Source organism: Pseudorasbora parva, chromosome 17 (assembly GCF_024679245.1).
Source record: "Pseudorasbora parva isolate DD20220531a chromosome 17, ASM2467924v1, whole genome shotgun sequence".
In the NCBI taxonomy this organism is placed as follows: domain Eukaryota; kingdom Metazoa; phylum Chordata; class Actinopteri; order Cypriniformes; family Gobionidae; genus Pseudorasbora; species Pseudorasbora parva.
This window is the reverse complement of record NC_090188.1, coordinates 3,957,541-3,971,399: the sequence shown is the minus strand read 5'-3', so window position 1 is coordinate 3,971,399 and position 13,859 is coordinate 3,957,541. Positions and strand designations below refer to the sequence as shown.

The 13,859-nt window shown below is 40.3% G+C and overlaps 1 protein-coding gene across 1 annotated transcript in view; it reads right to left on the bottom strand.

Moving 5' to 3' along the window:
• The window catches only part of disc1 (DISC1 scaffold protein), a 98,211-nt gene that overhangs the window by 79,925 nt on the left and 4,427 nt on the right, over positions 1 to 13,859 (bottom strand). Inside the window, exon 2 of the mRNA XM_067422281.1 lies at positions 4,058 to 4,818. Coding sequence (XP_067278382.1) covers positions 4,058 to 4,818 — 761 coding nt within the window. The remainder of the gene's footprint in view (positions 1 to 4,057; positions 4,819 to 13,859) is intronic.

Genomic DNA, 13,859 nt, shown 5'->3' with positions numbered 1-13,859 from the left:
TGATAGGAAGGGTCTAATCTTTCTAATGTTGAATAAAGCAAATCTGCAGGACCGGGCTGTTGCAGTAATGTGGTCAGTGAAGTTTAACTGGTCATCAATCACAACTCCAAGGTTTCTTGCTGTCCTTGATGGAGTTATGGTCGATGAACCAAGCTGAATGGAGAAATTTTGATGAAGTGCTGGGTTGGTTGAGAAAACAAGTAATTCTGTCTTTGCAAGATTGAGTTTAAGATGATGCTCTTTCATCCAGTCAGAAATGTCTGTCAGACAGGCAGCGATACGAACACTGACTGTAGGATCATCTGGTTGAAATGAGAAGTAGAGTTGAGTGTCATCCGCATAGCAGTGATAGGAGAAGCCGTGTTTCTGAATGACAGAACCTAATGATGACATGTAGATGGAGAAGAGAAGTGGTCCAAGGACTGAGCCCTGGGGAACCCCAGTAGCTAGATTATAAGACTTAGACACTTCACCTCTCCATGACACCCTGTAGGACCTACCAGAGAGGTAAGACCTGAACCACTGGAGAGCAGATCCTGAAATCCCCGTCCTCTTAAGTGTTGACAGGAGGATCTGGTGGTTAACTGTGTCAAAAGCAGCAGACAGATCCAGCAGAATGAGCACTGAGGATTTGGAAGCTGCTTTTGCCAGTCTCAGTGCCTCAGTTACCGAGAGCAAGGCCGTCTCAGTCGAATGACCGCTTTTGAAGCCGGATTGGTTGTTGTCTAGGAGGTTGTCCCTTTCAAGAAACTTAGAGAGTTGATTGAACACAACTCGCTCAAGGGTCTTTGCAATGAAAGGCAGAAGGGATACCGGTCGGTAGTTTTCTAAAAGTGCTGGATTCAGAGAGGGTTTCTTAAGCAGTGGGGTTACCCGAGCCTGCTTAAATGCTGTGGGAAAGGTTCCCGTGTGAAGAGAAGTGTTGACAATGTGAGTGAGTGCAGGAGTGATTGAAGAAGAAATAGCCTGAAGGAGGTGAGTGGGAATAGGATCAAGTGGACAGGTAGTAGGGTGATTGGAAAGGATGAGTTTAGAAATATCTGCCTCGGAGAGTGGAGAGAAGGATGGAAGCGTGTTCGTGTTAGTTGTTGAGATGTGCGTGTCAGTTAGTGATGAGGAGAACTGTTTGCTAATGAGAGCTGTTTTGTTGGTGAAAAATGATGCAAAGTCATCAGCTGTAAGAGTTGATGAAGGAGGGGGAGGAGGTGGACAAAGGAGAGAGGAGAATGTTTTAAAGAGTTGGCGAGAGTCAGAGCAATTGTTGATTTTGTTGTGGTAGTATGTTGTTTTAGCAGTGGAGACATTTGTAGAGAAAGAAGAGAGAAGAGACTGATAAAAGGCAAGGTCAGTATTGTTTTTAGATTTATGCCATTTCCTCTCTGCCGCCCTGAGTCCAGAGCGATGTTCACGGAGAACTTCAGACAGCCAGGGGGCAGATGGGGTGGGGCGGGCTGGTCTGGATGAAAGGGGGCAAAAACTGTCTAAGGAGGATGTTAGAGTGGAGCAAAGAGTGTCAGTAGCACTGTTAGTGTCCAGTGCTGAGAACTGAGCAGGTGGAGGGAGTGAAGATGAAACCATAGTGGATAGGCGAGAGGGAGAGAGTGAGCGTAGATTACGCCGAAAGGTAATCTGTGTAGGAGTATGTTTTGTATCTGGAGTCAGTATGAGGTTAAGAGTGATGAGAAAGTGGTCTGAGGTGTGTAATGGAGTAACTAAAGTGTTGTCTGTGGAGCAGTTGCGTGTGTAGACCAGGTCTAATTGGTTACCTGATCTGTGAGTAGCCGTAGTAGATACTAACTTAAGGTCAAATGAAGTCAGTAGAGTGCTGAAGTCTGCAGCTAGGTGTTTATCAAGATGGATGTTGAAGTCGCCAAGCAGAATCAGTGGAGTGCCATCCTCAGGGAAGCTAGAAAGTAACACATCCAACTCCTCCACAAAGTTACCGAGGTGACCTGGAGGACGATAGACCACTACCACATGGATTTTAACAGGGTGGGTAATAGTGATTGAGTGCGATTCAAATGAATTGGCCGGTAGAGACGGTAATGGATCAAATTTCCAATCATTTGAGATAAGCAAACCAGTACCCCCACCCCTCCCAATAGGCCGAGGAGTGTGTGAAAAAGTATAATTGCTTGAGAGTGCTGCAGGAGTGGCAGTGTCCTCTGGTTTGATCCAGGTCTCAGTTAGGGCCATGAGGCTAAGCTGAGAATGAGTCCCAATAGATGAAATAAAGTCTGCTTTGTTTACAGCCGACTGGCAATTCCAGAGACCAATTGGAATAAAGAGTAAAGTAGCAGAGGATGTTAGGATATAGCGCAAATTATTAGGATTACGGCGTCTCGTGCGTACGGAGCGTGATTTACGAGTGCTAGTAGTTATAGTTGAGATTTGAAAGCACATGGTGAAAAGGCCAGATAGGAATTAGAGCCGAACACAAATAATGAAAAGGAAGATGATACTCAAGTGCCTTGCCGGGGTCCTTGCTCGGGAGGAGTTGCACTGGGAAGAGTTGAAGTCTTTACACTCGTCGGTCTTCACACAAGGAGGGCTTCACACTGCCGCTTCCGCTGCCGCGGACTATCACGCTATTTATACTCACTTGAGTATCGTTATTGAAAGCAGCTGGGAACGCCCCCAACAAACTCCCTTCCAACGTGGCAATGACCAAACAAATGCTAACTCAACAAATGCTAACTCAACAAATGCTAACTCCCACACACACCCAGAGAATATACCAAAACTAATAATACACAGCTCAGCACTACACAGACACACTTATCCAACAACAAATGAACAAACAATCAAATGAGAAAAGTTACAAACACTTACAGAGTAGTTGTCTATCAGTCAATTGAATTGCTTCTCTCTAGCCAAAATGTTTCAAACACACAAGGCTTTTAATACCTCGCTGGCCACGCCCCCAACAAACTCCCTTCCAACGTGGCAATGACCAAACAAATGCTAACTCAACAAATGCTAACTCCCACACACACCCAGAGAATATACCAAAACTAATAATACACAGCTCAGCACTACACAGACACACTTATCCAACAACAAATGAACAAACAATCAAATGAGAAAAGTTGCAAACACTTACAGAGTAGTTGTCTATCAGTCAATTGAATTGCTTCTCTCAATTTTGACGTGTGAGGGGCGCTCATATATGTCAAAATGAGCTTTGCCGTGCATATGGTAAGCAGTTTTTCGCGTGCATATGATATGCACTATATGGCGTATTGAGGGGGGGGGGGTTGCATTGCTGATACAATGTTATATCAGATGTAAAATATGTACAATAACAATTGCAGAAAAATTTGTATTAAGATCAAATTAAATAGTTCATTTATTGATATAGATCCCGTTTAATTATAGCATCTAAACACAATATAGCGATGTGCCAAGAATTTTCACGTGAATAAAGGCATATAGATTTGCACACGTTGCTTATAATCCCTGGTCTAGTCTGTTAAACTTGTCAGAAGTTCTCGTTTCTAATATGCCCTCGTAGCCTATTTTTTCTCTCATCAAAACCATCAGTGGTTGTACATCAAGAGCAGGGACAGTTTTTGTGCATTTTGTTTCGTGATCTGACCAGAACAAATAGAAAGTCTCTGCAACGGCGTTAAGCGTTAGATTAAAGCGCTCGTCTGTGTGAAGACTGCATGAGCCGCGAGAGAAATCTGCAGCACTGATAACAGCGGCAACGAGCCGCTTATTTAACAAACAAACAAAATTGTGCTCTTCTAGTTAACCAGAGATGTTTTGTTTGTAGGTTCATCCGTGAAGCAAGATGTTTTAAAAAAAAAAAGTGGTGGGGACATGTCCCACCCGTAAATTACGCCTATGTGTATGTATAATTATGGAGATATACTTTGCTGTTATTTTTTTATTTATTCTTTATTTGGCAGGGACAATGGACACTAAAATATTACTCCAGAATGAGCTACATTTCATCTGTTGTCCCTGGATAGGAGTACACCAAATGTTCAATAAACTACAATTGTAAAATATATTACAAAGTTATTAAAAGTAAAAAGATTATGTGTCGTACCTTGGTGTTTGTGCGATTGTTCTGGAGACAGTCTTGCAGAACATCCTCGTATTTCTTTTTCAGGCCGTCCTGACTCTGGTCTGAGGACGGGGTGGTGCTCTCGTAGCCAGAGGTGAGGGACGAGGTTGAATCTGACGAGTCAATCGAGAGCGAAGACGTGACTTCAGTGTCCAGAGAGCCAGAATCTGAGTCCTGGACGTTTTCTTTTGCATAAGACGTCATGGAAGACGAGGTCTGCATGTCCAGCTGTGCTAGCCACAGATCTCGGTCCAAAAGCAGCCCTTTTTGTTGCCCTGACTGACCAATCGAGCAAGGCAAATTTCTTAATGTGAAAACCTCATGTCCTGATTGACTAATTGGAACAGAGCTGCTCTCTGATTGGCTGAAGTGAGAGTGAGGGTTTAAAACTCCTGAGTTTGAAGTTTCAGATTCAGATAGTTTGTTTATGCTCGCACCTAAAAAATCACTAGTTTCTAACGACTGCTGAATGAAACTAAAGCTGGAATTGAAAATGTCACATGATTGCTTTAGAGAATTTTCCTCTATGTGAGTTTTGGAAGAGTCTCTCTCGAAAACATCCTCATGCCATTTCTCGCTGGGGCATCCAGAAGCGCTCTTTTGAGTGTTCTCAGTGGTAGGCGAGCTAATGGGAGATTTGCATGGCATTTTGGCAGCGTCCACCTGATTAAGCGGCTCTGACCGCATGTACCCCGGCCGTCTGAAACTCCTCCTGCGATGGCTTCCTGACGCGGCCGCACCACCTGTTGAGAACAGATTACTGATTAAACGTCTTAGTCTTGATAATGCACCATTAAAGATACTTGGACATCTGACATGCAAACTTTCACAATGGCATTTTTGTCAACAAACAAATAATGACCCATGACAGCTGCTGTCATGTGGTTCAGCTGTAAAATCTCCCTGTGATCAGTGTGTCAAATGCAATACAGCTGTTGAGAAAATGAGAACTAATGGGCATATCAGGAAATGCACAGTAAAAACAACTTTAAGGGCCTCATTTATGAACAGCTTGCTCCAGCGCAAACCCTCTCTGCCATTAAAAAATACTGTCAGGATTTACTAAAGACACGCAAGTGATAACTTGATATATAATTAATAATTATTTTTGCGGCTGATTTTATAGGCATTTGTAGGATAGTTTCCCTTTTAGACACAAAATGTATGGGAGGAGAGTATTTCAATTAGTTGCACGATAATGGTAAAAATGATAATCACGATTATTTTGCTCAAAATCATAATCACGATTATTGATCACGATTATTCTGTCAAAAAGGGTAATGTTGTTTACCAACCTACACTTCACCCAAAAGGCCTGTAGGTGGCACACCGACTTCATTTAACCTACTATGATAACTACGTTAGATGGTAAATCAATACAAAACACATGGTTTTGGTGAACGCTTTGTAATCTGTATTCACATTAGATTTTTAAAGCAACACAATTCGTTTGCAAATAAGACAAACCACAGATTCAGATTACCCTGCAAATTCTTAAAGCAAAGACCAATGATATTAAAAAATGTCTGTGGATAGGGACATTCTGAAACGCTTAATGTGAAAAATCCTTAATGTGGCTTAATGCACTGACAGAGATATTAAAAGACCAAACTCTGTAAAAATCATAAATCATTGGCTACTGTACAGCAAAACATTTGAGCCCAGAATATGAACACAACACGTTTCATTAATTACATTTTCCTCCCATAGAAAACCATTATAAAGAAAGAGCTTAAAGGGGGGGTGAAATGCTGTTTCATGCATACTGAGCTTTTTACACTGTTAAAGACTTGGATTCCCATCCTAAACATAGACAAAGTTTCAAAAACTAATGTTGGACGTTTGTATGAGCCGTACGGGCTCTTCTCCCAATAGGGTGCGCGTGTGCGTGACCAGAGGCGAGAGAGGAAATGCACGCTGCATTTGAACCGATTTGAACGCAGAAATGACGGGAAGCTTCACAACATCGCTTCAGTCGCATCGCAAAGTGGATCTCCGCTGTCGTGACTTCACCAAATCATACCAAAGAAGTGTGTTTTTGACGGAGCGGTCCCAGCGATAAAGGTTCGATCCTGCTTTGGAAGCAGCCGGTGAGTAAAACTGCTTCAAATGTCATATCTGTATTAGCTGAGATTGATAGCCAAGGGCTTCTCCACGCTTGAGGACGTCACCGCTTTGCGCGCTCGTCATTCTTTAGCTCCGCTCACACGATACGCCTCCAGGCGCCCGTTTTTTCCGGAAAGACTCGGTACAGCCCATATTTCTTTTATAAATATAATAAAACTAAAGACTTTTCAGAGATATGAAGGATGCAATACTACTCTATAGGTACTCAAGATTGACATGAGATTGACTGAAACTGAGTGTTTCACCCCCCCCTTAACATTACTACTAGTGATATCAAATTCTGCACAAACCAATTTTTCTGTATAGTATGCTTTATTAGTATTAGTATAGTATTAGTGTTTACTAAGTTTGGTCTTTTAATGTCAGTGTAGCCTACATTAAGCGTTTTCTTTATGGGAGGAAAATGCTTATTTAAACGCGATGTGTTCCTATTTAGGGCTCATCTGCTTTTCTGTACATAGTATGCTTTATTATGGTGTTCACTACGTGTGGTTTTGTTAATAACACTGTCTTCGTAAATTAAGCCACATTAAGCTTTTTCACATTGTCATGTTGCGTTTTAGAACTTACCAGTGGCGGTATCATATTCAACTGATTCACATTATGAAAACTGCTAAAACCTTTAGGAACTTCAAAAGATAAAACGGCGAAACTCGATATATTCCAATCATTATAAATTAGGTTCCTTTTCCCGATTGAATTGTCACATCAGTTACAAAGGTGCGTTTTACTCTGCAAACAGTATGGTGGAGATCTGTGTGCATTTGTTGAAATTCGCCGCTGAAGGTTTGATCATGGCAGATTTAATCACACAAATAGCACAAGTGTCTTGTGAAGAAACAAAGACGGGCTGTGACACTTTCATTTACATTTACCTTTATGCATTTGGCAGACGCTTTTATCCAAAGCGACTTACAATGCATTTTAAGGTGCACATTTTACATTTTTGTCAGTTCTTGCTTTCCCTGGGAATCGAAACCCATGACCTTGGCGTTGCTAGCGCCATGCTTTACTGTTTGAGCTACAGGAAAGGACTACAGGACTTTCATTGAAGCAGGATTTCGCTGTGGAGATCGCTAAACTCCAGCGCATGTGTTTGTTTTCAGCTCATCGGCACTCCTTCCGTGTTTAGACTGAGCAGCAGTCTAAACACGGAGATATCGTTAAGCAGATATCGTTATCACGATTAAAATATTACAAAGCACTTACAAAGCACTAAATAGTTTAGCTCCCCGGTACTTAAGCGAGCTCTTAACGCATTATACCCCATCACGTCGATTGCGGTCTCAAAACTCTGGCCAGTTGATAATACCTAGAATATCTAAATCAACTGCAGGCGGTCGATCATTTTCCTATTTAGCTCCTAAATTGTGGAATAGTCTTCCTAGCATTGTTCGGGAAGTAGACACACTCTGTCAGTTTAAATCTAGACTAAAAACACATCTCTTTACTATGGCATACACATAGAACATTTTTAACTTTCATTATTCAATTCAATTGACTGATTGTTAGGCTGCATTAACTAGGTCAGCCGGAACCGGGAACACTTCCCATAACACCTGATGTACTCGTTACATCATAAAAAGAGTGACATCTACGCTAATGTTAGTCTCTCTGTTTATCCCGAGGTTTATCCCGGATCTGGGCCCTGTCCGGATTGGATGGTGGACCTGCCTGGACATGACCAACGCATCCTGGAGTGTCTGCTGAGCCGTGTCAAATGGTGTCTCCTCTGAATTTTCCTCACTGGCACGACATGCTCAAAACCCGTCTTCGGCGCAATAATTCCGATCTTTCATGTATTCATACTCTTGTGTAATCGACGCCCCATCCTAAATAAATCTGTCTCTTCCGTGATACCCTGAAAATTTTGAATAATCCGATCTAATATGATTTCCGACCTGTAAGGTTGCCAGAATAATAATCTTACACGGTGTGTTAATAGGCCAGAGGAGAACTGGCACCCCGACTGAGTCTGGTTTCTCCCAAGGTTTATTTTTCTCCATCATGCCCCGATGGAGTTTTGGTTCCTTGCCACTGTCGCCTTTGGCTTGGCTTGCTCAGTTGGGGACACTAAAAATATGATTAAAGTTATTCAACTTATTATACAAATAAAATATATGAATTAGGTCTTATTTAATTCTATAAACTATAATACTGATCTGCCAACATTGTCGCTATATGATAAATTAAAATAAGCTGATAACATCACTGTTTTCTCCAGTACGACTGTACAGCCAAATCTAATTTTGATGCAATATTACCCTGTTTGACACTGTGAAGCTGCTTTGACACAATCGGGATTGTAAAAGCGCTATATAAATAAAGTTGATTGATTGATTGATTGATAAAATACGATTACTACTCAGTAGTAGTAAAATACGAAGTGACGAAGCAAGTAAATGAAAAACTCAAGAGGGATCACACAATGCTCTTCTCATTTGCTTGCATTTCTTATTCCGATGTTTATTTTTATTATGTTATGTTTATTTTTATTATGTTATGTTTATTTTTTTGTATCCCTGTAATTCTTCTGGTTTCCCGCTTTGAGTAATGAAAACAGACTACTGCCACCTGCTGGTACAGAAAGGTATTTCCTCTTACGACATCATAGTTAACTATAATAATAACAACCCTGATAGGAACATTTCTCATCATCAAAATCTTTCAGGATTAAAAGATATAAACTCTCCAAAATATACAGTATTATCCTTGCTGTGTGTCAACTTTTGACTCAATTGTATTTTTATTGCTAAGGAATTTTAATAAGATACATCCCTTAAAAATGGATTTTTGGATTTGCAATCGAATGCAATCTTAAACAGTTAACAGTCGGCTTGTTTTAAGCGCGGAACATACTTCAATCTGAGTTCCCACACGAACATATTAAGTATTCAGTCCATTTTATCAATTGATTTCAATTGATTCAAACAACAAATGCCGTTCTGACGCTCTTTAATGTGACGTGAGAGATCACTGTAGGCGCTTCAGTTCAAACGGCGGCGCGCGAGTGAACGCAGTCATCTCTTCCTAAAGAATAAACATGAATTAATATCTCTTAAGGCATGTTGAGGATACATTACAATTTACTGAAATGTGGCATATGTCGTGTAATCGCTCAATCTGTGTTTCAACGACAAAACAGCTTGTCGTTGAAACAACTTCAAAACCGAGATACATACCGAAACGTGAGATTTGTGTACCGTTACACCCCTAGCATAGCCTAGAAATCTAGACACCCCCTTACGTCAGCAAATCTAATCTGCCGTGAGTGTCATCTAGCAACTCTCAATACACTTCTGAGCTGTAAACGCCAAACTCTGGTCGGGCCAATCACATCGTGTATAGAGTCGGTGGGCGGGGCTTAACATAATGACGGCAGAGTTGCGCTTGCATGCTTCTAGTAAACACAGAAACTGTGTTTCGAATCAGCTTTGACCGCGACTCTGGAAGACTTGGAATTAAGCTTTTCTCTGAGAAAAGAACAAAGAACGGCACTGAAGTCATTCTTAAAAAGGGAAGATGTGTTCTGAGTTTTGCTAACCGGATACGGCGAATGTTTAATCTATCGACCGTCTATGCTCAACAAGCTCTGCTTCACCTTCGTTGCTCTGGTTGGTGTAGCGCTATCCTATCGCGTGCAGAGGGAGTTTGACAGACAGCCGTTTATCCGCCCCTCGGATTGAGCCGTCAATGGGGAGCTTCCAGACCAAACATCTTGATGTGGGTCTGGCTTGTCTACCCCTAGGAGGAATCCTAAAGAGTTTTATAATAAATTACACAATGCATTTAAAAAGACTGAGACTAATTTGATATTTCATTTAGAACCATTAATCTTCTGAACAATGAAACGTTCCTCTGGCCAACTAAAGCAGGCTGCAATGAGTAAATAAGTTAAAATGCATAAACAAGAAGCCATTATAAAATTACAAGCCCCAAATCACCAAAGAGAATACAAGAATAAAACAAAACCTCCACATTTAAAGTCAACAAAACACAGTGGTCTGTTATTCTGTGGGCGAAGGGGATGGATCAGAGGAAACGCTCTCAGATGAACTCTTTGTCTGCAGCTGTGATTGGCTCTTCATTTGAACGCGTTTCCCACAAACCCTGAATCCGTCCAGTGCGGAGAGAGAACAGCTGCTGTGCCGTTAAACGCGTCTCTCGCAGATCTTTCAAACATAAACACACAAACTCACACGGGACACATAAAAGTGAGTTCATTCACAGGACCGTGAGAAGCCAGAGCATAGATTAGATCATGAAATAGAAAGTTTATATCACTGATTTCTATAGTTTGATTAAATATGTATGGCAAGACAAAGACTCTTTTTCTCTTCTTTCTTTCACCATGAATTGCACTGAGCTAATGAAGAGCAGATGAAGTCACGGCTGAAGAATGTTTTCTAGAGAAAGGACGAGCTGCTTGAGTGCCTTCGACAAAAGGACGCTATCAAGCAGTCGACAAGAGAAGTACAAACTTGTCACATGACCCCCCACAAGATTTTAAGCTTATATTTTAAAGGGCCTGATTAGTTCAAAAGTTTCTATTTACACTTGGCCACATAAATGTGTCTCCGCAAAAATCTGATTTTCAATTCCCGTACTATATGCAATTTTAGTTCACAGCAATGAAAGCTACGGATATAAGATGCATTTTATTTATCAATCAATCAATCAATCAATAAACTTTATTTATATAGCGCTTTTACAATACCGATTGTTTCAAAGCAGCTTCACAGTGTTAAACGGGACAATATTGCAACAAGATTTGATTTGGCTGTACAGTCGTTCTGGAGAAAACACTGACGTTATCAACTTTTTTTAATTTATCATGTAGTGACAATGTTGGCAGATCAGTATTATAGTTTATAGAATTAAATAAGACCTAATTAATTAATTTTATTTGTATATTTAGTTGAATAACTTGCATCATAATTTTAGTGTCCCCAATTATTTCAAAAGATCCCATTTACACTTGGCCACATAAATGTGTCCCCGCAAACATCAGATTTTCAATTCCCGAACTATATGCAATTTTAGTTCACGGCAATGAAAGCTACGGATACAATCAATCATCTTGGATCAGTGTTATAAAGTCATAGACATTTGTAATGACACATTTGTCAAATAAAAAGATTACAATCTCATATTAGTCTCAAATGGATTTTTTTCTCACAGCCCTAACATTAAATGGTATCTTTGGGTCGAGTGAGGGAAGGATAAGGGCAGCTTCTGCAGTAATGTGGTCGATGAGCTGTAAGGCGAAGCTCTCGATTTACCAGTCCATTTATGCTCCTACTCTCAGTCTCACCTATGGTCATGAGCTGTGGGTCGTGCCCAAAAGGACAAGATGGGACGGATGAGCAGCTCACAGGTGCATGAATATGAATGAAAAATGAAATGATACTCTAAATATTAGGGATGCACGATATTATCGGCACGACATCGGTATCGGCCGATAAACGCTTAAAATATAAAAATCGGCATCGGCCGATATGAAAACATTATGCCGATATGCCTTGCCGATATGATAACGTGTTGATATGCGCCTGCAATAACTCACGTGTGCAAGGAGAGCTACAGCGATAAGACCATGTCAGCACTGCGGTCATTCTTCAAGTGAAAACAAGAAAATACATTGCATGTACAGTGATTTATATTGACTGTTTTTAAATGCTGCCTTGAATTTCTGAATGCACGTACAGAAGGACGTGACCGTCAGCAGCAGATTTGCCACGTTTTCACAACAAAACTAGCCCAAAACAAGCCCAATCGCGTCTCCCCACTCTCTAGCGCGTGCGGCAGCCTCCACAGCAGCAGAAGCTCCTCCAGGTCCTAGTGCCCTCCAGCTAGACCGCTATATATTTATACATGTAGTGGGTGCGCTGTTGTTACAGTAATACAATGAAAAGTAGAATACACAAATAAATTGAAGTTACTTCTTGTTCTGAATAAACAAATCAGTAATGATGTCATAAATCACAAGCATGACACTTGTAAATTAAATACTTTTATATACAGTGTATTAATCTGTAATAAAAATTTACGAAATGGATGATGAGAAATAATCCAAGGAGCTCTACAATAATTGTAGAATTAAAAGACAGCATCAATGGATGTCATGCCACCCCCACTTCATGTGCACAAACGTTAAATCCAAAAATACAATATTTAGGTTACTGCATCTGGGGTGAAAAATTACTGACTTTATTATTGTTATTTTCAGAGCTTTTAATATACTCTTATCATAAAAAGAACTTTATTAACATTTATTTATCTTCAACAAGAATCCTTTTAGTAAGGATACCTCAGAAATCTGAAACCAGAACGAAAAAAAATAGTTTTTGCTCAAAATGGTGTTGTTTCCAAACAAAGGGAAAAAATAAACATATATCGGCATCGGTATCGGCATCGACCAAAATGAGCTGAAAAATATCGGCATATCGGATATCGGCAAAAATCAAATATCGTGCATCCCTACTAAATATGAAACTAAAACCATCAGAAGGCTTTTCATCAACTCATGAACAAATGCAGTTGCATCATGAACCCCAGTACAAAAGGATTCAATGCCTAAAAATGATTTACTCACTATAGCCCTATTCGGACGGTAATTGTTTCTCGTGGGGTCATAAGGTATTTTCATCATTTACAGGGGCTAGTCTGCGATTTTATTGCCGGCCGAATCCAGAATATCAGTGTTTTTCTCCCACCACCGGCTTAAAAATCTCCGGCCGAATGACCTCCTATTTTTTGACAAACACTAAGGTGGTGTGGTGATTTAATGGCCGTCTGAATCCACGTCTCTGAGTTTTCAGGAAGAGATTGCTTAAAAATAAAATGTTTATATCCTTTTTGACCCCTGCGGAGCACTGTATCGTTGCACTTCGCTGTAATTCGGATGGATTTTTAAAGATCTTGCCAACACTTATTACTGAAATGCTAGAAAGTATTCACAAGAATAATCTTTCATTACTGTGAACATTTGAAATGAGCTGTTATTACAATTTGCAGCACTTATTTCCACTCATTTCTACATTTTTAAAATTACAACTTTCTTTAAACAGGAAATTAATAATTATTTTTTTTTAAAAATTAAAATAATAATAATTTCGCTTTATTAAATTAAATATGATTTTATTTTGATTATTCCAAGCATATTACATTTTACAGCAGACAATCATTCGAATGGCCACGTGAGCAGACGTCTCAGGTGCGCAGGATCACAAAACTCACTCATCCACTGGGAATAAATCACCATCCGAATGCACGAGTTTTATCACTGAGGTGGCATGCAAATGTATTTTTACGTACGTCCACGAGAAACAATTACCGTTCGAATAGGGCTTAAGACATACACAAAACAAACAACTTTTTTCCCCTTTACCCCCTGAAGAAAAGCAGCACAAGCCCATCACTGTTCACAACTGCACTCCAATTACAACCACAACGGAGACTTACCATCCACCATCTGTCATGAACACTTCTAGATCAGCTCGACTAGACCACTACAGTAACACTGACACCACACGACGGAGAACACTAAAGGTCTGCTCTCCCCTCAAAAGGGAAGGAAACCATCACAAGTCTCTTTAAAGACACATGCTTCTTACAGTCCATGCAAAAAATGCATAACTCATAAAACCTGTTGAAA